This window comes from Siphateles boraxobius, unplaced genomic scaffold (assembly GCF_051911475.1).
Source record: "Siphateles boraxobius isolate OS27281-9 unplaced genomic scaffold, OSU_SipBor_1 153, whole genome shotgun sequence".
Classification (NCBI taxonomy): Eukaryota; Metazoa; Chordata; class Actinopteri; order Cypriniformes; family Leuciscidae; genus Siphateles; species Siphateles boraxobius.
This window is the reverse complement of record NW_027508759.1, coordinates 200,001-227,409: the sequence shown is the minus strand read 5'-3', so window position 1 is coordinate 227,409 and position 27,409 is coordinate 200,001. Positions and strand designations below refer to the sequence as shown.

General features: G+C 47.7%; 2 protein-coding genes across 2 annotated transcripts in view; one reads left to right on the top strand and one right to left on the bottom strand.

Annotated features, from left to right (window-relative positions):
* Positions 1-360: 360 nt before the first annotated feature.
* afg2a (AAA ATPase AFG2A) lies at positions 361-25,708 on the bottom strand. The gene is made up of 9 exons (XM_077230911.1): positions 25,299-25,708; positions 24,594-24,718; positions 16,903-17,060; positions 14,829-14,887; positions 14,327-14,755; positions 6,314-6,443; positions 6,075-6,131; positions 5,667-5,790; positions 361-733 (listed from the first exon to the last, which is right to left on the bottom strand). The coding sequence occupies exons 1-9, from the start codon at positions 25,432-25,434 to the stop codon at positions 422-424; spliced, it is 1,530 nt and encodes a 509-aa protein (XP_077087026.1). The 5' UTR covers positions 25,435-25,708; the 3' UTR covers positions 361-421.
* A 51-nt stretch (positions 25,709-25,759) lies between these two features.
* The window catches only part of nudt6 (nudix (nucleoside diphosphate linked moiety X)-type motif 6), a 15,110-nt gene continuing 13,460 nt past the window's right edge, over positions 25,760-27,409 (top strand). The window contains exons 1-2 of the mRNA XM_077230913.1: positions 25,760-26,025; positions 26,731-26,934. Of these exons, the coding sequence (XP_077087028.1) occupies positions 25,797-26,025; positions 26,731-26,934 (433 nt within the window). The 5' untranslated portion in view covers positions 25,760-25,796. The remainder of the gene's footprint in view (positions 26,026-26,730; positions 26,935-27,409) is intronic.

Sequence of the window (27,409 nt, the reverse complement as noted above, 5' to 3'; positions counted from 1 at the left end):
TGTTATTTTACATTTGATTACAGTTTCTGTTCCTGAATACCTGGAAATCTTAAAACAATCTTAACTTTTTTTTGTTCTTTTTTAGTGTTTACTTGTCTTTAATAATGCTTGATATTTATATTAGCTCGGCTAATTGTTCTTCTATGGTATTTTTAAACCACATGCAAACGTTTCTAGTGTAAGTGTTCTTTAGTCTGTTGGTTTTTGTTCATGATATTCAGCTACAGTAAAAGGTTTTGCAATAAGAATAAATGTGAATGATATACAAGGTTTTTTCCCTATTTGGAATCGATAAGAAACAGAATTATTCAAATTTAAATGATATTTGAACCTCTTCACACACCAAAAATTCAAATGCCGTTATTCAACGAATATTCAAAATTCGATTTTTTACGTGACATCCGTACTAAGCACACAGATGTCAAAGGTCAACCTCAGATCCAGTATTTCTGATAAGCTGCATGTGTGTGTGAGACTGACCGGCTTCCTTGCAGACGGCGGCGAGATCGGCTCCGGTGTATCCGTGCGCGGCGTGGGCTAGTTCCCGCAGCTCGTCGTCAGGAACACACACACACGGCATCGGGAGCAGCAGCTTCTGCAGGATCTCCATCCGGCCGGCGGCGTCGGGAACGCCGATCTCCAGCTCACAGTCGAAGCGGCCGGGCCGCCGCAGCGCCGCATCCACAGCGTGAGGACGATTAGTGGCTCCCAGAACCAGCAGCTGCGAACCCACCTGTGACACACACACATACACACTGCTGAGACCCGCCTGTGACAGACACACACACACACACACACACTGCTGAGACCCGCCTGTGACACACACACACACACACACTGCTGAGACCCGCCTGTGACACACACACACACACACTGCTGAGGCCCGTCTGTGACACACACACACACACACCGCTGAGACCCGTCTGTGACACACACACACACACACTGCTGAGACCCGCCTGTGACACACACACACACACACACACACTGCTGAGACCTGTCTGTGACACACACACACACACACTGCTGAGACCCGCCTGTGACACACACACACACACTGCTGAGGCCCGTCTGTGACACACACACACCGCTGAGACCCGTCTGTGACACACACACACTGCTGAGACCCGCCTGTGACACACACACACTGCTGAGACCCGCCTGTGACACACACACACACACTGCTGAGGACCGTCTGTGACACACACACACACACCGCTGAGGCCCGTCTGTGACACACACACTGCTGAGACCCGCCTGTGACACACACACACACTGCTGAGACCCGTCTGTGACACAGACACACACTGCTGAGACCCGCCTGTGACACACACACACTGCTGAGGCCCGTCTGTGACACACACACACACACTGCTGAGGCCCGTCTGTGACACACACACACACACTGCTGAGGCCCGTCTGTGACACACACACACACACTGCTGACGCCCGTCTGTGACACAGACACAAACTGCTGAGGCCCGTCTGTGACACACACACACTGCTGAGACCCGCCTGTGACACACACACACACACACACTGCTGAGACCCGCCTGTGACACACACACACACTGCTGAGACCCGTCTGTGACACAGACACACACTGCTGAGGCCCGTCTGTGACACACACACACTGCTGAGACCTACCTGTGACACACACACACTGCTGAGACCCGTCTGTGACACACACACACACTGCTGAGGCCCGCCTGTGACACACACACACTGCTGAGACCCGCCTGTGACACACACACACTGCTGAGACCCGCCTGTGACACACACACACACTGCTGAGGCCCGCCTGTGACACACACACACTGCTGAGGCCCGCCTGTGACACACACACACTGCTGAGACCCGTCTGTGACACACACACACACACACACTGCTGAGGCCCGTCTGTGACACACACACACTGCTGAGGCCCGTCTGTGACACACACACTGCTGAGACCTGCCCGTGACACACACCCACTGCTGAGACCCGCCTGTGACACACACACACTGCTGAGACCCTCCTGTGACACACACACTGCTGAGACCCGCCTGTGACACACACACACTGCTGAGACCCGCCTGTGACACACACACACACACACTGCTGAGACCCGCCTGTGACACACACACACACACACACACACACACACTGCTGAGACCCGCCTGTGACACACACACACTGCTGAGACCCGCCTGTGACACACACACACACACACACACTGCTGAGACCCGCCTGTGACACACACACACTGCTGAGGCCCGTCTGTGACACACACACACTGCTGAGGCCCGTCTGTGACACACACACACTGCTGAGACCCGTCTGTGACACACACACACTGCTGAGACCCGCCTGTGACACACACACACACACACACACACACTGCTGAGACCCGCCTGTGACACACACACACACTGCTGAGGCCCGTCTGTGACACACACACACTGCTGAGGCCCGTCTGTGACACACACACACTGCTGAGACCCGTCTGTGACACACACACACTTCTGAGACCCGCCTGTGACACACACACACACACACACACACACTGCTGAGACCCGCCTGTGACACACACACACTGCTGAGGCCCGTCTGTGACACACACACACACACACACTGCTGAGGCCCGCCTGTGACACACACACACACACACACACACACACTGCTGAGACCCGCCTGTGACACACACACACTGCTGAGACCCGCCTGTGACACACACACACACACACACTGCTGAGGCCGTCTGTGACACACACACACACACACACCGCTGAGACCCGTCTGTGACACACACACACACACACTGCTGAGGCCCGCCTGTGACACACACACACACACACACACTGCTGAGACCCGCCTGTGACACACACACACTGCTGAGACCCGCCTGTGACACACACACACACACACACTGCTGAGACCCGCCTGTGACACACACACACTGCTGAGACCCGCCTGTGACACACACACACTGCTGAGACCCGCCTGTGACACACACACACTGCTGAGACCCCCCTGTGACACACACACACACTGCTGAGACCCGCCTGTGACACACAGACACACACACCGCTGAGACCCGCATGTGACACACACACACACTGCTGAGACCCGCCTGTGGCACACACACACACACACACTGCTGAGACCCGCCTGTGACACACACACACTGCTGAGACCCGCCTGTGACACACACACACACACACACTGCTGAGACCCGCCTGTGACACACACACACACTGCTGAGACCCGCCTGTGACACACACACACACACACACTGCTGAGGCCCGTCTGTGACACACACACACACTGCTGAGACCCGCCTGTGAAACACACACACTGCTGAGACCCGCCTGTGACACACACACACACACACACTGCTGAGACCCGCCTGTGACACACACACACACACACTGCTGAGGCCCGTCTGTGACACACACACACACTGCTGAGGCCCGTCTGTGACACACACACACACACACACTGCTGAGGCCCGTCTGTGACACACACACACACTGCTGAGGCCCGTCTGTGACACACACACACACTGCTGAGACCCGCCTGTGAAACACACACACTGCTGAGACCCGCCTGTGACACACACACACACACACACACACACTGCTGAGACCCGCCTGTGACACACACACACACACTGCTGAGGCCCGTCTGTGACACACACACACACACACTGCTGAGGCCCGTCTGTGACACACACACACACACACACACACACTGCTGAGGCCCATCTGTGACACACACACACACACACACTGCTGAGACCCGCCTGTGACACACACACACACACACACTGCTGAGGCCCGTCTGTGACACACACACACACACTGCTGAGGCCCGTCTGTGACACACACACACACACACACTGCTGAGGCCCGTCTGTGACAAACACACACACACACACACTGCTGAGGCCCGCCTGTGACACACACACACACACTGCTGAGGCCCGTCTGTGACACACACACACACACACACACTGCTGAGGCCCGCCTGTGACACACACACACTGCTGAGGCCCGCCTGTGACACACACACACACACTGCTGAGACCCGTCTGTGACACACACACACACACACACACACACACACACACACACACACACACACACACACACACACACACACACACACACACACACTGCTGAGGCCCGTCTGTGACACACACACACTGCTGAGGCCCGCCTGTGACACACACACACACACTGCTGAGACCCGTCTGTGACACACACACACACACACACACACTGCTGACGCCCGTCTGTGACACACACACACACTGCTGAGGCCCGTCTGTGACACACACACACTGCTGAGGCCGCCTGTGACACACACACACACACACACACACACTGCTGAGGCCCGTCTGTGACACACACACACTGCTGAGGCCCGTCTGTGACACACACACACTGCTGAGACCCATCTGTGACACACACACACTACTGAGACCTGCCTGTGACACACACACACACACACACTGCTGAGGCCCGTCTGTGACACACACACACACACTGCTGAGGCCCGTCTGTGACACACACACACACACACACACACACACTGCTGAGGCCCGTCTGTGACACACACACACACACTGCTGAGACCCGTCTGTGACACACACACACTGCTGAGACCTGCCTGTGACACACACACACACACACAGCTGAGGCCCGTCTGTGACACACACACACACTGCTGAGGCCCGTCTGTGACACACACACACTGCTGAGACCCGTCTGTGACACACACACACACAGCTGAGACCCGTCTGTGACACACACACACTGCTGAGACCCGTCTGTGACACACACACACACACACACTGCTGAGGCCCGTCTGTGACACACACACACACACTGCTGAGGCCCGTCTGTGACACACACACACACACACACACACACACACACTGCTGAGGCCCGTCTGTGACACACACACACACACACACACTGCTGAGACCCGTCTGTGACACACACACACTGCTGAGACCTGCCTGTGACACACACACACACACACTGCTGAGGCCCGTCTGTGACACACACACACACACACTGCTGAGGCCCGTCTGTGACACACACACACTGCTGAGACCTGCCTGTGACACACACACACACACACACTGCTGAGGCCCGTCTGTGACACACACACACTGCTGAGACCCGTCTGTGACACACACACACTGCTGAGACCTGCCTGTGACACACACAAACTGCTGAGACCTGCCTGTGACACACACACACTGCTGAGACCTGCCTGTGACACACACATACACTGCTGAGGCCCGTCTGTGACACACACACACTGCTGAGACCTGCCTGTGACACACACACACACACACACTGCTGAGACCCGTCTGTGACACACACACACTGCTGAGACCTGCCTGTGACACACACACACTGCTGAGACCTGCCTGTGACACACACACACTGCTGAGACCTGCCTGTGACACACACACACACACACACACTGCTGAGGCCCGCCTGTGACACACACACACACACACACTGCTGAGGCCCGCCTGTGACACACACACACACACACACACTGCTGAGGCCCGTCTGTGACACACACACACACACACACACTGCTGAGACCCGTCTGTGACACACACACACACATACACACACACACTGCTGTGTAAATAAACTCACGGATGCGACGCCGTCCATCAGTGTGAGGAGAGTCGCCACCACACGCTTCTCCACCTCGTTCTGGGACCCTTCTCTCTTAGGACACAGAGCATCTAACTCATCAATGAAGATGATGGAGGGCTGCCTGTGAACACACACACACACACACACACACACACACAGAGAGAGACACATAGAAACACAAACGCACACTCAGTGTCTTTGGTTCATTTATAGAAGACAACAGTTGCATTAGCTGTGTGTGTGTGTGTGTGTGTGTGTGTGTGTGTGTGTGTGTGTGTGTGTGTGTGTGTGTGCATGAGTATTTGTGCGCGTGTCTGTGTGTGTGTGTGTGTTTGTGTCTGTGTGTGTGTGTGTGTGTGTGTGTGTGTGTGTGTGTGTGTGTGTGTGAGTGTGAGTGTGTGTTACCTCTGTGAAGCTTGTGTGAAGATCTCCCTCAGTCTGGCTTCTGTCTCTCCATAAAACCTGCAGAGAGAGATATTATCTGAACACACACACACACACACGTACACAATGAAAACCAAAACTACTCAAAAACAGAAGAATGTGGCATTAAAATCATCATAAACATGTTTTTAAATGTTACACACGTCCTGTTTTGTGAAAATGTATATTTAGTGTTGTGATGATCAGTTTCTCTCACATACTTGCTCATGATCTCGGGGCCGTTGATCACGCTCATGTGAGCTCCCACCTCATTGGCTACTGCTCGTCCAATCAGAGTCTTCCCTGTGCCGGGCGGCCCGTAGAGAAGCACACCGCGAGGAGGCGAGATTCCTGTCACACAGAAACACATCACATGACCGCACGACAGAAACACACACACACACGTCACATGACAGGAACATACACACACACACGTCACATGACAGGAACACACACACACACACATCACATGACCAAATGTCACATGAGCACACGACCGTCACATGACCACACGACAGAAACACACGCTCAAATCACATGACCAAATGACAGAAACAGACGCACCACATGACCACACGACAGAAACAAACGCTCACGTCACATGACCACACGACAGAAACACACACTCACGTCACATGACCAAACGACAGAAACACACGCTCACGTCACATGACCAAACGACAGAAACACACACTCACGTCACATGACCACACGACAGAAACACACGCTCACGCCACATGACCACACGACAGAAACACACGCTCACGTCACATGACCAAACGACAGAAACACACGCTCACGTCACATGACCAAACGACAGAAACACACACTCACGTCACATGACCACAAGACAGAAACACACGCTCACTTCACATGACCACACGACAGAAAGACACACTCACGTCACATGACCACACGACAGAAACACACGCTCACGCCACATGACCACACGACAGAAACACACACTCACGTCACATGACCAAACGACAGAAACACACACTCACTTCACATGACCACACGACAGAAACACACGCTCACTTCACATGACCACACGACAGAAACACACACTCACGTCACATGACCACACGACAGAAACACACGCTCACTTCACATGACCACACGACAGAAACACACACTCACTTCACATGACCACACGACAGAAACACACGCTCACGTCACATGACCAAACGACAGAAACACACGCTCACTTCACATGACCACACGACAGAAACACACGCTCACTTCACATGACCACACGACAGAAACACACACTCACGTCACATGACCACACGACAGAAACACACGCTCACTTCACATGACCACACGACAGAAACACACGCTCACTTCACATGACCACACGACAGAAACACACGCTCACTTCACATGACCACACGACAGAAACACACGCTCACGTCACATGACCACACGACAGAAACACACGCTCACTTCACATGACCACACGACAGAAACACACGCTCACTTCACATGACCACACGACAGAAACACACGCTCACGTCACATGACCACACGACAGAAACACACACTCACGTCACATGACCACACGACAGAAACACACACTCACGTCACATGACCACACGACAGAAACACACGCTCACTTCACATGACCACACGACAGAAACACACGCTCACTTCACATGACCACACGACAGAAACACACGCTCACGTCACATGACCACACGACAGAAACACACACTCACGTCACATGACCACACGACAGAAACACACACTCACGTCACATGACCACACGACAGAAACACACGCTCACTTCACATGACCACACGACAGAAACACACGCTCACGTCACATGACCACACGACAGAAACACACGCTCACGTCACATGACCACACGACAGAAACACACACTCACGTCACATGACCACACGACAGAAACACACACTCACGTCACATGACCACACGACAGAAACACACGCTCACTTCACATGACCACACGACAGAAACACACGCTCACGTCACATGACCACACGACAGAAACACACGCTCACTTCACATGACCACACGACAGAAACACACACTCACGTCACATGACCACACGACAGAAACACACGCTCACGCCACATGACCACACGACAGAAACACACACTCACGTCACATGACCACACGACAGAAACACACGCTCACTTCACATGACCACACGACAGAAACACACGCTCACTTCACATGACCACACGACAGAAACACACACTCACGTCACATGACCAAACGACAGAAACACACGCTCACTTCACATGACCACACGACAGAAACAAACGCTCACGTCACATGACCACACGACAGAAACACACACTCACGTCACATGACCACACGACAGAAACACACACTCACGTCACATGACCAAACGACAGAAACACACGCTCACTTCACATGACCACACGACAGAAACACACGCTCACGCCACATGACCACACGACAGAAACACAAACTCACGTCACATGACCACACGACAGAAACACACACTCACGTCACATGACCACACGACAGAAACACACACACGTCACATGACCAAACGACAGAAACACACACTCACGTCACACGACCAAACGACAGAAACACACGCTCACTTCACGACCACACGACAGAAACACACGCTCACTTCACATGACCACACGACAGAAACACACACTCACGTCACATGACCACACGACTGAAACACACCCTCACATCACATGACCACACGACAGAAACACACACTCACGTCACATGACCACACGACAGAAACACACGCTCACTTCACATGACCACACGACAGAAACACACACTCACGTCACATGACCACACGACAGAAACACACGCTCACTTCACATGACCACACGACAGAAACACACACTCACGTCACATGACCACACGACAGAAACACACACTCACGTCACATGACCACACGACAGAAACACACACTCACATCACATGACCACACGACAGAAACACACACTCACGTCACATGACCACACGACAGAAACACACACTCACGTCACATGACCACACGACAGAAACACACACTCACGTCACATGACCACACGACAGAAACACACGCTCACTTCACATGACCACACGACAGAAACACACACTCACTTCACATGACCACACGACAGAAACACACGCTCACTTCACATGACCACACGACAGAAACACACGCTCACTTCACATGACCACACGACAGAAACACACACTCACGTCACATGACCACACGACAGAAACACACGCTCACTTCACATGACCACACGACAGAAACACACACTCACGTCACATGACCAAACGACAGAAACACACGCTCACTTCACATGACCACACGACAGAAACACACACTCACGTCACATGACCAAACGACAGAAACACACACTCATGTCACATGACCAAACGACAGAAACACACGCTCACTTCACATGACCACACGACAGAAACACACACTCACGTCACATGACCACACGACAGAAACACACACTCACGTCACATGACCACACGACAGAAACACACGCTCACTTCACATGACCAAATGACAGAAACACACACTCACGTCACATGACCACACGACAGAAACACACGCTCACTTCACATGACCACCACGACAGAAACACACGCTCACTTCACATGACCACACGACAGAAACACACACTCACGTCACATGACCACACGACAGAAACACACGCTCACTTCACATGACCACACGACAGAAACACACACTCACGTCACATGACCACACGACAGAAACACACACTCACGTCACATGACCACACGACAGAAACACACGCTCACTTCACATGACCAAATGACAGAAACACACACTCACGTCACATGACCACACGACAGAAACACACGCTCACTTCACATGACCACCACGACAGAAACACACGCTCACTTCACATGACCACACGACAGAAACACACACTCACGTCACATGACCACACGACAGAAACACACGCTCACTTCACATGACCAAATGACAGAAACACACACTCACGTCACATGACCACACGACAGAAACACACGCTCACTTCACATGACCACCACGACAGAAACACACGCTCACTTCACATGACCACACGACAGAAACACACACTCACGTCACATGACCACACGACAGAAACACACGCTCACTTCACATGACCACACGACAGAAACACACACTCACGTCACATGACCACACGACAGAAACACACACTCACGTCACATGACCACACGACAGAAACACACGCTCACTTCACATGACCAAATGACAGAAACACACACTCACGTCACATGACCACACGACAGAAACACACGCTCACTTCACATGACCACCACGACAGAAACACACGCTCACTTCACATGACCACACGACAGAAACACACACTCACTTCACATGACCACACGACAGAAACACACGCTCACTTCACATGACCACACGACAGAAACACACACTCACGTAACATGACCACACGACAGAAACACACGCTCACGTCACATGACCACACGACAGAAACACACGCTCACGCCACATGACCAAACGACAGAAACACACACTCACGTCACATGACCACACGACAGAAACACACGCTCACGCCACATGACCAAACGACAGAAACACACGCTCACGTCACATGACCACACGACAGAAACACACACTCACGTCACATGACCAAACGACAGAAACAAACGCTCACGTCACATGACCACACGACAGAAACACACACTCACGTCACATGACGACACGACAGAAACACACGCTCACGCCACATGACCACACGACAGAAACACACACTCACGTCACATGACCAAACGACAGAAACAAACGCTCACGTCACATGACCAAACGACAGAAACAAACGCTCACGTAACATGACCACACGACAGAAACACACGCTCACGCCACATGACCAAACGACAGAAACACACACTCACGTAACATGACCACACGACAGAAACACACGCTCACGCCACATGACCAAACGACAGAAACACACGCTCACGTCACATGACCACACGACAGAAACACACACTCACGTAACATGACCACACGACAGAAACACACGCTCACGCCACATGACCACACGACAGAAACACACACTCACGTAACATGACCACACGACAGAAACACACGCTCACGCCACATGACCAAACGACAGAAACAAACGCTCACGTCACATGACCACACGACAGAAACACACACTCACGTAACATGACCACACGACAGAAACACACGCTCACGCCACATGACCACACGACAGAAACACACACTCACGCCACATGACCAAACGACAGAAACACACGCTCACGTCACATGACCACAGGACAGAAACACACGCTCACGTCACATGACCAAACGACAGAAACACACGCTCACGTCACATGACCACATGACAGAAACACACACACGTCACATGACCACATGACAGAAACACACGCTCACGTCACATGAGCACACGACAGAAACACACACTCACGTCACATGACCACACGACAGAAACACACGCTCACGCCACATGACCACACGACAGAAACACACACTCACGTCACATGACCAAACGACAGAAACACACGCTCACTTCACATGACCACACGACAGAAACACACGCTCACGTCACATGACCACACGACAGAAACACACGCTCACGCCACATGACCACACGACAGAAACACACGCTCACGCCACATGACCACACGACAGAAACACACACTCACGTCACATGACCAAACGACAGAAACACACGCTCACTTCACATGACCACACGACAGAAACACACGCTCACGTCACATGACCACACGACAGAAACACACGCTCACGCCACATGACCAAACGACAGAAACACACGCTCACGTCACATGACCACAGGACAGAAACACACGCTCACGTCACATGACCACACGACAGAAACACACGCTCACGCCACATGACCAAACGACAGAAACACACGCTCACGCCACATGACCAAACGACAGAAACACACGCTCACGCCACATGACCACAGGACAGAAACACACACTCACGTCACATGACCACACGACAGAAACACACGCTCACGCCACATGACCAAACGACAGAAACACACGCTCACGTCACATGACCACAGGACAGAAACACACGCTCACGTCACATGACCACACGACAGAAACACACGCTCACGCCACATGACCAAACGACAGAAACACACGCTCACGCCACATGACCAAACGACAGAAACACACGCTCACGCCACATGACCAAACGACAGAAACACACGCTCACGTCACATGACCACACGACAGAAACACACACTCACGTCACATGACCAAACGACAGAAACACACGCTCACGCCACATGACCAAACGACAGAAACACACGCTCACGCCACATGACCAAACGACAGAAACACACGCTCACGTCACATGACCACAGGACAGAAACACACACTCACGCCACATGACCAAACGACAGAAACACACGCTCACGCCACATGACCAAACGACAGAAACACACGCTCACGTCACATGACCACACGACAGAAACACACACTCACGTCACATGACCACACGACAGAAACACACGCTCACGCCACATGACCAAACGACAGAAACACACGCTCACGTCACATGACCACAGGACAGAAACACACGCTCACTTCACATGACCACACGACAGAAACACACGCTCACTTCACACGACCAAACGACAGAAACACACGCTCACGTCACATGACCACATGACAGAAACACACACACGTCACATGACCACATGACAGAAACACACGCTCACGTCACATGAGCACACGACAGAAACACACACTCACGTCACATGACCACACGACAGAAACACACGCTCACTTCACATGACCACACGACAGAAACACACACTCACGTCACATGACCACATGACAGAAACACACGCTCACGTCACATGACCACATGACAGAAACACACGCTCACGTCACATGAGCACACGACCATCACATGACCAAACGACAGAAACACACACACGTCACATGACAGAAACACACACTCACGTCACATGGCATGACCAGAAGATGTATAAATCTCAATTTCAAAAAATGTACCCATGTGACTGGTTTTGTGGTCCAGGACAGATCCGTCTACGGAGAGCCTGGCCACTCCCTATTATGTCCTATTGTACCGAATTTTGGTTGTAGTTCCACCAGAGTTCCACTGGGGGGCGATCGTCCGAGTGCAAAATGAATGGGAGTCTATGGAGCTAGACGGCTAAATGTGTCGCTTTCACCCGATTACCGTTGAGAAATCTCAGATTTGATTGTAGGTTTTGCAAGTTCAACATGGGTTATAGGTCGAACGTTGAATGAACGAGTACTTATGTCCTTTCGATTTCTTACAGGTTGAGTTGTTGTTGACCATTACACGCTAGCATTCTGCTAATGAACGCTGATTGGTGAGTGAAGGACTAATTACGACCAGAGATACCGCTTGATGGCATCGTGGCATCCGAAGCGGGACCAGAATGTGTGTGTGTGTGTGTGTGTATTTTCGGCGTGGTGTTTAAAAACAACAAAACTAAAACTCTTCTAGCGCGTGTATTTACCTGTGTCCGCTGTTGTCGTCGATGCCTCGAGAGAAAAGAAAGTGCAGATCGTGAAAGCACCAAAGCGACTGAAGGATTGCCGTAAAGCAGTTCTCTGGTCGCACGATGCGTATGACGTCATTGACATTTTAAAAGACTTTTTAAAGCAAATAAGTGACTCTAAAAAATCTAACACCCAGCTATGCGTAATTTCTTTGCATCTCCTTTCGATAACAACATTCAAATTACTAGACAAAAAATGATATCCTGAGAAAAGTGGATTTTGAGGGGTATATCTCCATAGACCTCCATTCATTCTGCACTCGTCCCGTGAGCGCCCTCATGTGGAGCCAGAGTGGAACTGCAACCCGTTCAGAAGCCGGAAGTTTACTGGGAGTGGAAGTTCTCCCCTTATTAGACATTCTCTGTCCAGGGTAACATATGTTTATGGAGTTAGCCGTTAGCTAGGGTTAGCCGTTAGCTGAATTAAAAGGTAACAGACTTTCTAAAATAGAGTTATTAAAGTTAAAAGTGTCAGATGGGCCAAAGACTATGAAGCAAGGTAGAGCGATGATTCGGTTCTCTTGAAATTGTCTCACAGCAAATATCATATAATATAACTATAACATATGAAAAAATTATAATATATGAAAAAATTAAACTTGTCATATGTCAAAGGTCAGGGGTTAAAATCTGACCTCTGACCTCACTCACCATAGTTTTTAAAGAGTTCGGGGTGTTTAAGCGGCAGCTCGATAGTTTCCCTGATGACCTTCAGCTGACCGCTGAGCCCGCCAATCATACTGTACGTGACCTTTGACCCCTCCTCGTCCTCGACCCGCTCGTTCGGGTCAGCGAGGCTCAGAACGGTGGAGCTGCAGACGGAGTAGAAGGTGTCCGTCGACGAGCGACACACACACACAGGACTGACGGGGAGCGACGGGTCAGGCTGAGGGGTCAGAGGTGAAAGGTCATGTGATGTGTTTTGCTGGATGGAGAGCCGTTCAAGTTGTGAAGAGAGATCGAGAACGACTGAGGTCTGAGTCTCTCCGTCGACGCCTCGGATCCAGTCGACACCGATCACACACTGACGCCCGAAGTAAGACACCGACACACTGCCGCCCGCGAGCAGCACTCGCCCGTCTGAAACACACAACACTGAGAACAATCCCAGCATTCAAAGCGGTGCGAGGAAATCAGAGCGTTTTTTTATTACCCAGCATCCGGAGAAGATCGCTCCTGAAATCTTCAGTGTTCAGCACTTTGTCTTCAGGACTGTAACGATTTCAGACAAACATAAACGATGAGATAAATCAAGGAATAATGCTGATTACAAATCACAAATATGTTTATAAACATTTATAAATATTAATATTATAAAATATTTAAAAAAGTATAAATATTTATATAATATAAAATATAATTTTTTGAATATATATAAAACATTTTATTTATAAACATTTATATTATATTTGTTACAAATCACAAATGTTTATAAAAAAGTATATTAATATTATAACATATAAAGAAGTATAAATATTTATATAATATAAAATTTGTATAATTTTTTGAATATCTATACATTATTTTATTAATAAACATTTATATTATATTTGTTACAAATCACAAATTTGTTTATAAAAAAGTATAAATATTAATATTATAAAAATATTAAAAAGTATAAATATTTATATAATATAACATTTGTATAATTTTTTGAATATCTATAAAACATTTTATTTATAAACATTTTATTATATTTGTTACAAATCACAAATGTTTATAAAAAAGTATATTAATATTGTAAAATATTAAGAAGTATAAATATTTATATAATATAAATATAATTTTTTGAATTGTAAAATAAGAAGTATAAATATTTATATAATATAAAATTTGTATAATTTTTTGAATATCTATACATTATTTTATTAATAAACATTTATATTATATTTGTTACAAATCACAAATTTGTTTATAAAAAAGTATAAATATTAATATTATAAAAATATTAAAAAGTATAAATATTTATATAATATAACATTTGTATAATTTTTTGAATATCTATAAAACATTTTATTTATAAACATTTTATTATATTTGTTACAAATCACAAATGTTTATAAAAAAGTATATTAATATTGTAAAATATTAAGAAGTATAAATATTTATATAATATAAATATAATTTTTTGAATTGTAAAATAAGAAGTATAAATATTTATATAATATAAAATTTGTATAATTTTTTGAATATCTATACATTATTTTATTAATAAACATTTATATTATTTTTGTTACAAATCACAAATTTGTCTATAAAAAAGTATAAATATTAATATTATAAAATATTAAAAAGTATAAATATTTATATAATATAAAATATACTTTTTTGAATATCTATAAAACATTCTATTAATAAACATTTATATTATATTTGTTACAAATCACACATTTTTTATAAAAAAAGTATAAATATTAATATTATACAATTTTAAAAAGTATAAATATTTATATAATATAAAATTTGTATAATTTTTTGAATATCTATAAAACATTCTATTAACAAACATTTATATTATATTTGTTACAAATCACAAATATGTTTGTAAAAAAAGCATAAATATTAATAGTATAAAATTACAAATACTTTTTATAATATATTATATTTACATTATATTTTAATATTACAAAATATTAAAAAGCATAAATGTAGTGTTATTACATGAATCTTACATATTGTAGCTTTAACTAATAGTAAAGTGGAGCGTGTGTTTCTGCTGTCGACCAGCAGAGGGAGACATTCCCTCACAATCACAGCATCCCCGAGGAATCCCTCTGATGAGATTAATCTTCTGTGTCTGTAGTGTTTCTGATGGACTGGGTTCACACACACACCTCGGTTCATTTCACATTCAAGGACTTAATGTGGGGACACACTTCGAGAGAGAGCAAGGTTACATAGTTTCAGCCTATTTTTGCAATGCTTCACGTGTGTCTGTGAATCGTTGAGTAGTAGTTTCGTGCGCGTGAACGTCATGGCAACGTACAACACAAAGTACCTCGCGCGGGAAACACTTAACATAGCGCGTAACTAGCGTAAATCAAGCAAGCCAGTGTGCGTAGGCCACGAAGTGTTGGCGAAATAACACATCAGCGGACCGGAGGGAATAATACGGAATTTTTTCAAGCACAAAATAAATTCCAAGCACTTTCAAGGACCTGTATCTGTGTGTGTTTATTTTCAAAAACTTTCCATGTGTCTAGAGGTCAGCCGGGGGTCAGCCGTACCCGAGTCTCATCCGCAGGTGTTCGGCCTGTAGAACGGCTCCACTGATTGGCTGCAGGGTCACATGATCTCCAGGCTTCACTCTCAGACTCGACTGAACGCTGGACTGAAGACCCACACGCCGGCCTGGAAACTGAGGCGCCGGCCACGCCACACACACCTGCACACACACACAGCTTCAACACACACAGGCACACACACAGCTATAATGCACACACACCAGCACACACACACACACACACACAGCTATAATACCCACACACACACACAAAGAGCTTCAACATACACAGGCACACACACAGCTATAATGCACACACACCAGCACACACACACACGCACAACTTTAGCACACACACACAGCTATAATACCCACACACACAAAGAGCTTCAACACACACAGACACACACCTGCAGCACACACACAGCAATAATACACACACCTGCGCACACACACAAACACACCTGCACACACACACAGCTTCAACACACACAGGCACACACCTGCACACACACACAGCTATAATACCCACACACACACACAAAGAGCTTCAACATACACAGACACACACCTGCACACACACACAGCTATAATACCCACACACACACACAAAGAGCTTCAACACACACAGACACACACCTGCACACACACACAGCTATAATACCCACACACACACACAAAGAGCTTCAACACACACAGGCACACACACAGCTATAATGCACACACACCAGCACACACACACACACGCACAACTTCACCACACACACACCTGCAGCACACACACACAGCTATAATACCCACACACACACACAGGGCTTCAACACACACAGACACACACCTGCACACACACAAAGAGCTTCAACACACACAGACACACACACAGCTATAATGCACACACACCAGCACACACACACACGCACAACCTCAGCACACACACACCTGCAGCACACACACACAGCTATAATACCCACACACACACACACAGGGCTTCAACACACACAGACACACACCTGCACACACACACAGCTATAATACCCACACACACACACACAGGGCTTCAACACACACAGACACACACCTGCACACACACACAGCTATAATACCCACACACACACACAAAGAGCTTCAACATACACAGGCACACACACAGCTATAATGCACACACACCACCACACACACACACACGCACAACTTCAGCACACACACACCTGCAGCACACACACACAGCTATAATACCCACACACACACACAGGGCTTCAACACACACAGACACACACCTGCACACACACAAAGAGCTTCAACACACACAGGCACACACACAGCTATAATGCACACACACCAGCACACACACACACACGCACAACTTCAGCACACACACACCTGCAGCACACACACACAGCTATAATACCCACACACACACACACAGGGCTTCAACACACACAGACACACACCTGCACTCACACAAAGAGCTTCAACACACACAGGCACACACACAGCTATAATGCACACACACCAGCACACACACACACGCACAACCTCAGCACACACACACCTGCAGCACACACACACAGCTATAATACCCACACACACACACACAGGGCTTCAACACACACAGACACACACCTGCAGCACACACACAGCTATAATACCCACACATACACAAAGAGCTTCAACACACACAGGCACACACACAGCTATAATGCACACACACCAGCACACACACACACGCACAACCTCAGCACACACACACCTGCAGCACACACACACAGCTATAATACCCACACACACACACAAAGAGCTTCAACATACACAGACACACACCTGCACACACACACAGCTATAATACCCACACACACACACAAAGAGCTTCAACATACACAGGCACACACACAGCTATAATGCACACACACCAGCACACACACACACACGCACAACTTCACCACACACACACCTGCAGCACACACACACAGCTATAATACCCACACACACACACAGGGCTTCAACACACACAGACACACACCTGCACACACACAAAGAGCTTCAACACACACAGACACACACACAGCTATAATGCACACACACCAGCACACACACACACGCACAACCTCAGCACACACACACCTGCAGCACACACACACAGCTATAATACCCACACACACACACACAGGGCTTCAACACACACAGACACACACCTGCACACACACACAGCTATAATACCCACACACACACACAAAGAGCTTCAACATACACAGACACACACCTGCACACACACACAGCTATAATACCCACACACACACACAAAGAGCTTCAACATACACAGGCACACACACAGCTATAATGCACACACACCAGCACACACACACACACGCACAACTTCACCACACACACACCTGCAGCACACACACACAGCTATAATACCCACACACACACACAGGGCTTCAACACACACAGACACACACCTGCACACACACAAAGAGCTTCAACACACACAGACACACACACAGCTATAATGCACACACACCAGCACACACACACACGCACAACCTCAGCACACACACACCTGCAGCACACACACACAGCTATAATACCCACACACACACACACAGGGCTTCAACACACACAGACACACACCTGCACACACACACAGCTATAATACCCACACACACACACACAGGGCTTCAACACACACAGACACACACCTGCACACACACACAGCTATAATACCCACACACACACACAAAGAGCTTCAACATACACAGGCACACACACAGCTATAATGCACACACACCAGCACACACACACACACGCACAACTTCAGCACACACACACCTGCAGCACACACACACAGCTATAATACCCACACACACACACAGGGCTTCAACACACACAGACACACACCTGCACACACACAAAGAGCTTCAACACACACAGGCACACACACAGCTATAATGCACACACACCAGCACACACACACACACGCACAACTTCAGCACACACACACCTGCAGCACACACACACAGCTATAATACCCACACACACACACACAGGGCTTCAACACACACAGACACACACCTGCACTCACACAAAGAGCTTCAACACACACAGGCACACACACAGCTATAATGCACACACACCAGCACACACACACACGCACAACCTCAGCACACACACACCTGCAGCACACACACACAGCTATAATACCCACACACACACACACAGGGCTTCAACACACACAGACACACACCTGCACACACACACAGCTATAATACCCACACATACACAAAGAGCTTCAACACACACAGGCACACACACAGCTATAATGCACACACACCAGCACACACACACACACGCACAACTTCAGCACACACACACCTGCAGCACACACACACAGCTATAATACCCACACACACACACACAGGGCTTCAACACACACAGACACACACCTGCACACACACACAGCTATAATACCCACACACACACACACAGGGCTTCAACACACACAGACACACACCTGCACTCACACAAAGAGCTTCAACACACACAGGCACACACACAGCTATAATGCACACACCAGCACACACACACACGCACAACCTCAGCACACACACACCTGCAGCACACACACACAGCTATAATACCCACACACACACACAAAGAGCTTCAACATACACAGACACACACCTGCACACACACACAGCTATAATACCCACACACACACACAAAGAGCTTCAACATACACAGGCACACACACAGCTATAATGCACACACACCAGCACACACACACACACGCACAACTTCACCACACACACACCTGCAGCACACACACACAGCTATAATACCCACACACACACACAGGGCTTCAACACACACAGACACACACCTGCACACACACAAAGAGCTTCAACACACACAGACACACACACAGCTATAATGCACACACACCAGCACACACACACACGCACAACCTCAGCACACACACACCTGCAGCACACACACACAGCTATAATACCCACACACACACACACAGGGCTTCAACACACACAGACACACACCTGCACACACACACAGCTATAATACCCACACACACACACACAGGGCTTCAACACACACAGACACACACCTGCACACACACACAGCTATAATACCCACACACACACACACAGGGCTTCAACACACACAGACACACACCAGCACACACACACAGCTATAATACCCACACACACACACAAAGAGCTTCAACATACACAGGCACACACACAGCTATAATGCACACACACCAGCACACACACACACACGCACAACTTCAGCACACACACACCTGCAGCACACACACACAGCTATAATACCCACACACACACACACAGGGCTTCAACACACACAGACACACACCTGCACACACACACACAGCTATAATACCCACACACACACACAGGGCTTCAACACACACAGACACACACCTGCACACACACAAAGAGCTTCAACACACACAGACACACACCTGCAGCACACACACACAGCTATAATACCCACACACACACACAGGGCTTCAACACACACAGACACACACCTGCACACACACAAAGAGCTTCAACACACACAGGCACACACACAGCTATAATGCACACACACCAGCACACACACACACACACACACGCACAACTTCAGCACACACACACCTGCAGCACACACACACAGCTATAATACCCACACACACACACACAGGGCTTCAACACACACAGACACACACCTGCACTCACACAAAGAGCTTCAACACACACAGGCACACACACAGCTATAATGCACACACACCAGCACACACACACACGCACAACCTCAATACACACACACCTGCAGCACACACACACAGCTATAATACCCACACATACACAAAGAGCTTCAACACACACAGGCACACACACAGCTATAATGCACACACACCAGCACACACACACACACGCACAACTTCAGCACACACACACCTGCAGCACACACACACAGCTATAATACCCACACACACACACACAGGGCTTCAACACACACAGACACACACCTGCACTCACACAAAGAGCTTCAACACACACAGGCACACAGACAGCTATAATGCACACACACCAGCACACACACACACGCACAACCTCAGCACACACACACCTGCAGCACACACACACAGCTATAATACCCACACACACACAAAGAGCTTCAACACACACAGACACACACCTGCACACACACACAGCTATAATACCCACACACACACTAAGAGCTTCAACACACACAGACACACACCTGCACACACACACAGCTATAATACCCACACACACACAAAGAGCTTCAACACACACAGACACACACCTGCACACACACACAGCTATAATACCCACACACACACACACACACAGGGCTTCAACACACACAGACACACACCTGCACACACACAAAGAGCTTCAACACACACAGGCACACACACAGCTATAATGCACACACACCAGCACACACACACACGCACAACCTCAGCACACACACACCTGCAGCACACACACACAGCTATAATACCCACACACAGGGCTTCAACACACACAGACACACACCTGCACACACACAAAGAGCTTCAACACACACAGACACACACCTGCACACACACAAAGAGTTTCAACACACACAGGCACACACACAGCTATAATGCACACACACCAGCACACACACACACGCACAACCTCAGCACACACACACCTGCAGCACACACACACAGCTATAATACCCACACACACACACACAGGGCTTCAACACACACAGACACACACCTGCACTCACACAAAGAGCTTCAACACACACAGGCACACAGACAGCTATAATGCACACACACCAGCACACACACACACGCACAACCTCAGCACACACACACCTGCAGCACACACACACAGCTATAATACCCACACACACACAAAGAGCTTCAACACACACAGACACACACCTGCACACACACACAGCTATAATACCCACACACACACTAAGAGCTTCAACACACACAGACACACACCTGCACACACACACAGCTATAATACCCACACACACACAAAGAGCTTCAACACACACAGACACACACCTGCACACACACACAGCTATAATACCCACACACACACACACACACAGGGCTTCAACACACACAGACACACACCTGCACACACACAAAGAGCTTCAACACACACAGGCACACACACAGCTATAATGCACACACACCAGCACACACACACACGCACAACCTCAGCACACACACACCTGCAGCACACACACACAGCTATAATACCCACACACAGGGCTTCAACACACACAGACACACACCTGCACACACACAAAGAGCTTCAACACACACAGACACACACCTGCACACACACAAAGAGCTTCAACACACACAGGCACACACACAGCTATAATGCACACACACCAGCACACACACACACGCACAACCTCAGCACACACACACCTGCAGCACACACACACAGCTATAATACCCACACATACACAAAGAGCTTCAACACACACAGGCACACACACAGCTATAATGCACACACACACGCACAACCTCAGCACACACACACCTGCACACACACACAGCTATAATACCCACACACACACAAAGAGCTTCAACACACACAGACACACACCTGCACACACACAAAGAGCTTCAACACACACAGGCACACACACAGCTATAATGCACACACACCAGCACACACACACACGCACAACTTCAGCACACACACACCTGCAGCACACACACACAGCTATAATACCCACACACACACACAAAGAGCTTCAACATACACAGACACACACCTGCACACACACACAGCTATAATACCCACACACACACACAAAGAGCTTCAACATACACACACACACACCTGCACACACACACAGCTATAATACCCACACACACACACAGGGCTTCAACACACACAGACACACACCTGCACACACACAAAGAGCTTCAACACACACAGGCACACACACAGCTATAATGCACACACACCAGCACACACACACACGCACAACCTCAGCACACACACACCTGCAGCACACACACACAGCTATAATACCCACACACACACAAAGAGCTTCAACACACACAGGCACACACACAGCTATAATGCACACACACCAGCACACACACACACGCACAACTTTAGCACACACACACAGCTATAATACCCACACACACAGAGAGCTTTAACACACACAGACACACACCTGCAGCACACACACAGCAATAATACACACACCTGCGCACACACACAAACACACCTGCACACACACACAGCTTAAACACACAGACACACACACAACTTCAGCACACACACACACACCTGCAAACACACAGCTTCAACACACACACACACACCTGCAGCACACACACAGCTAAAACACACACACACACACACACAGCTATAACACACACACAGCTTCAGCACAGACTGATTCCCGGTCACAATCACACACACACACACACGCACACATACTAATGCTCACGCAGACACTCACACAAATACTCACACACTCAAACACAAACACCCACTTTCACACACAAACCAGCAAATGCTGAAACACACACACTCAATCAAACACTCACACACACACAGACATAGACATACACACACACACACACACACACACACACACACACACACACACACACACCTCCTGTTGTCCCGCGCTGCTGGAGATCAGGACAGGACGTCCGATACAGATGTTCAGTGTCTTCATGGTGTTCACACTCATCTGAGCCAAAAATGAACGCCATCGCTGAGGGGATTTATCTTCCACTGCAAACAGACATCAAATGCAAATATAGATTTTAAATACAATTTTATTTAAATATAAGACATCAGGTGTGTGTAGTTTCAAACCATTGCATCGTGTTTGTATTAACTGCTTGTTTATTTATTTATGCACATTTTCAGCTGATAAATATAAAGTAAACATATTGTCATTAATAATGATAACTAATATTATGTATATTATATTATATTTTAATAGTAATTATTATTGTATTGTCATTATTTTACAAAACAAATATATATTTTTACATTTTTTATTAGTCGAGGCATTATTATTGTTATGGTTGGTCACATGATGTCAAAATGGCGTGAATCGTGATTGGGCGACCCATGAGAATATCCATGAAATATACAGCGACTTTTTAAATAAATAGTAGTAAAATCAGAAAAAAAGACTTGAGTGCAGCTTTAAACACGCGAGTTTATATTTTTTTTAAAAACCCGTCCAAAAAAAATTTAATTATAGATTCAAGCGCTGATTGGTGACGTTTATCATATTTTACACATTTATCCTAATTAATTAATGTAGTTAATGCGCGCCCCTGATGTCGCGCGCTCCCGTTACCCCTCTCTGTAAAGTCTGTGACCGTTAATCCTCCGTTCAGGACACATGAATCCGGTTCCTCACAGATTGACCCAGATCTGTCTCCTTCTCCTTCACTCAGTCTCTTTTTCCCTTTGCCTTTCTTGCTTGATGACATGTTTGATCAGTTTATAGATATGTGTGTTAAACACACACACACAAACACCGTCCACATGTGAGCATAAACTTCCCGATGTCAAAGTTCAACTCCTCCCCGTTAACTACCGTAAAACCAAAAATATAAAGGCCATTAAAATCACGCCATTACACAACATAACCGTTATCGACACAAAAACCTTGTGTGTTTGCTTATCTAAAACATATTATTTTTTATTCATCAGAAGAAAGAAAATCATACAGGTTTGGTTATTTTTTTTAATCTGAACTGTCCCTATAAAGCCGCGCAAATATACTATTATTGTAATATGCCCGAGTAATAGAGTGATTACGGCATTGGTTCCTAAAGGTTGTTTTGGTGTCATGGTGTTCTGGATCATGTCAGGCGGGTTCTGCAGGGGTTCTGCTGTGCTCTGCAGGTTCTCCTCGGTGTTCAGGAGGGTTTCTGCTGGTTCGGTTCGGTTCGGCTCAGGCTGTCAGGAGCGGGTCTGCCGGCCTCTGCTGTCCGGGACTGTGGACCGGTTCGGCGGCGTGACGGTCCGAGATTTTCCGCCGGACATCAGCGAGGACGAGTTCGCGGATCTGCTGAGCGGTACATACATAATCAGCTAAATATTAGCATTAAACAATAAACATCAAGTCATGCATGAATATAGGGTTATGCATACATGGCATGGATGCTGACTTTGTTGTATTTTTTTATTATTATTATTTAATTTACATACAAATTATATAGTAATTAATGTAGGTTAACTAAAATATATATTAACATTGTTATCAATGTTACCTTGTAACTTTATCACTACCGTTCAAAATATTGGGGTTAATTAGATTTTTTTTTTTTTTTTTTTTTTGGTGGTGGTGGTGGAAATAAATTAATAATTTTATTCAGCAAGGATGCATTAAATTGTTCAAAAGTGACAGTATAGACATTTATTATGTTGCAAAATCGTTCTATTTCAGATAAATGCCGTTCTTTTGAACTTTCTATTCATCAAAGAATCCTGAAAAGAAATTGTACACAACTGCATTCAACATTGATATTAATCATAAATGTTTCTTGAGCATCAAATCATCATATTATACTGATTTCTGAGGGATCATGTGAAAATGGATTTAAAATGGATTCAAATAGAAAACTGTTATTTTAAATTGTAAAAATATTTCACAATATTATTGTTTTTGCTGTATTTTGGATCAAATTAATGAAGCCTTGGTGAGCAGAAGAATCTTACCGTTCTAATAATTTTGGATACCACTGTATATGTGTATAAATGTGTGTGTGTGTGTGTGTCAGTGTCTCTGCGTCAGTGGCGTTCGGAGCGGCGGGTGGCCGTGTGGCTTCACGTCCCCCTGGCTCTCAGTAGAGTGTGTTCTGGAGCCGCTCGTCACGGGTTCCTCTTCCATCACGCTCGCGGGGACCGGGCCGTCCTCAGCCTGTGGGTCGGGCCCGGAGAGAGCCGGCTCCCCGCATTCGCCACACATCAAGTCGGAGTCGCAGGTGAGTGTGTTCAGAGGCATGAGTGTGTGTGCTCAGAGGCATGAGTGTGTGTGTTCAGAGGCATGAGTGTGTGTGTTCAGAGGCATGAGTGTGTGTGTTCAGAGGCATGAGTGTGTGTGCTCAGAGGCATGAGTGTGTGTTCAGAGGCATGAGTGTGTGTGTTCAGAGGCATGAGTGTGTGTGTTCAGAGGCATGAGTGTGTGTGTTCAGAGGCATGAGTGTGTGTGTTCAGAGGCATGAGTGTGTGTGTTCAGAGGCATGAGTGTGTGTGTTCAGAGGCATGAGTGTGTGTGTTCAGAGGCATGAGTGTGTGTGTTCAGAGGCATGAGTGTGTGTGTTCAGAGGCATGAGTGTGTGTGTTCAGAGGCATGAGTGTGTGTGTTCAGAGGCATGAGTGTGTGTGCTCAGAGGCATGAGTGTGTGTGCTCAGAGGCATGAGTGTGTGTGTTCAGAGGCATGAGTGTGTGTGTTCAGA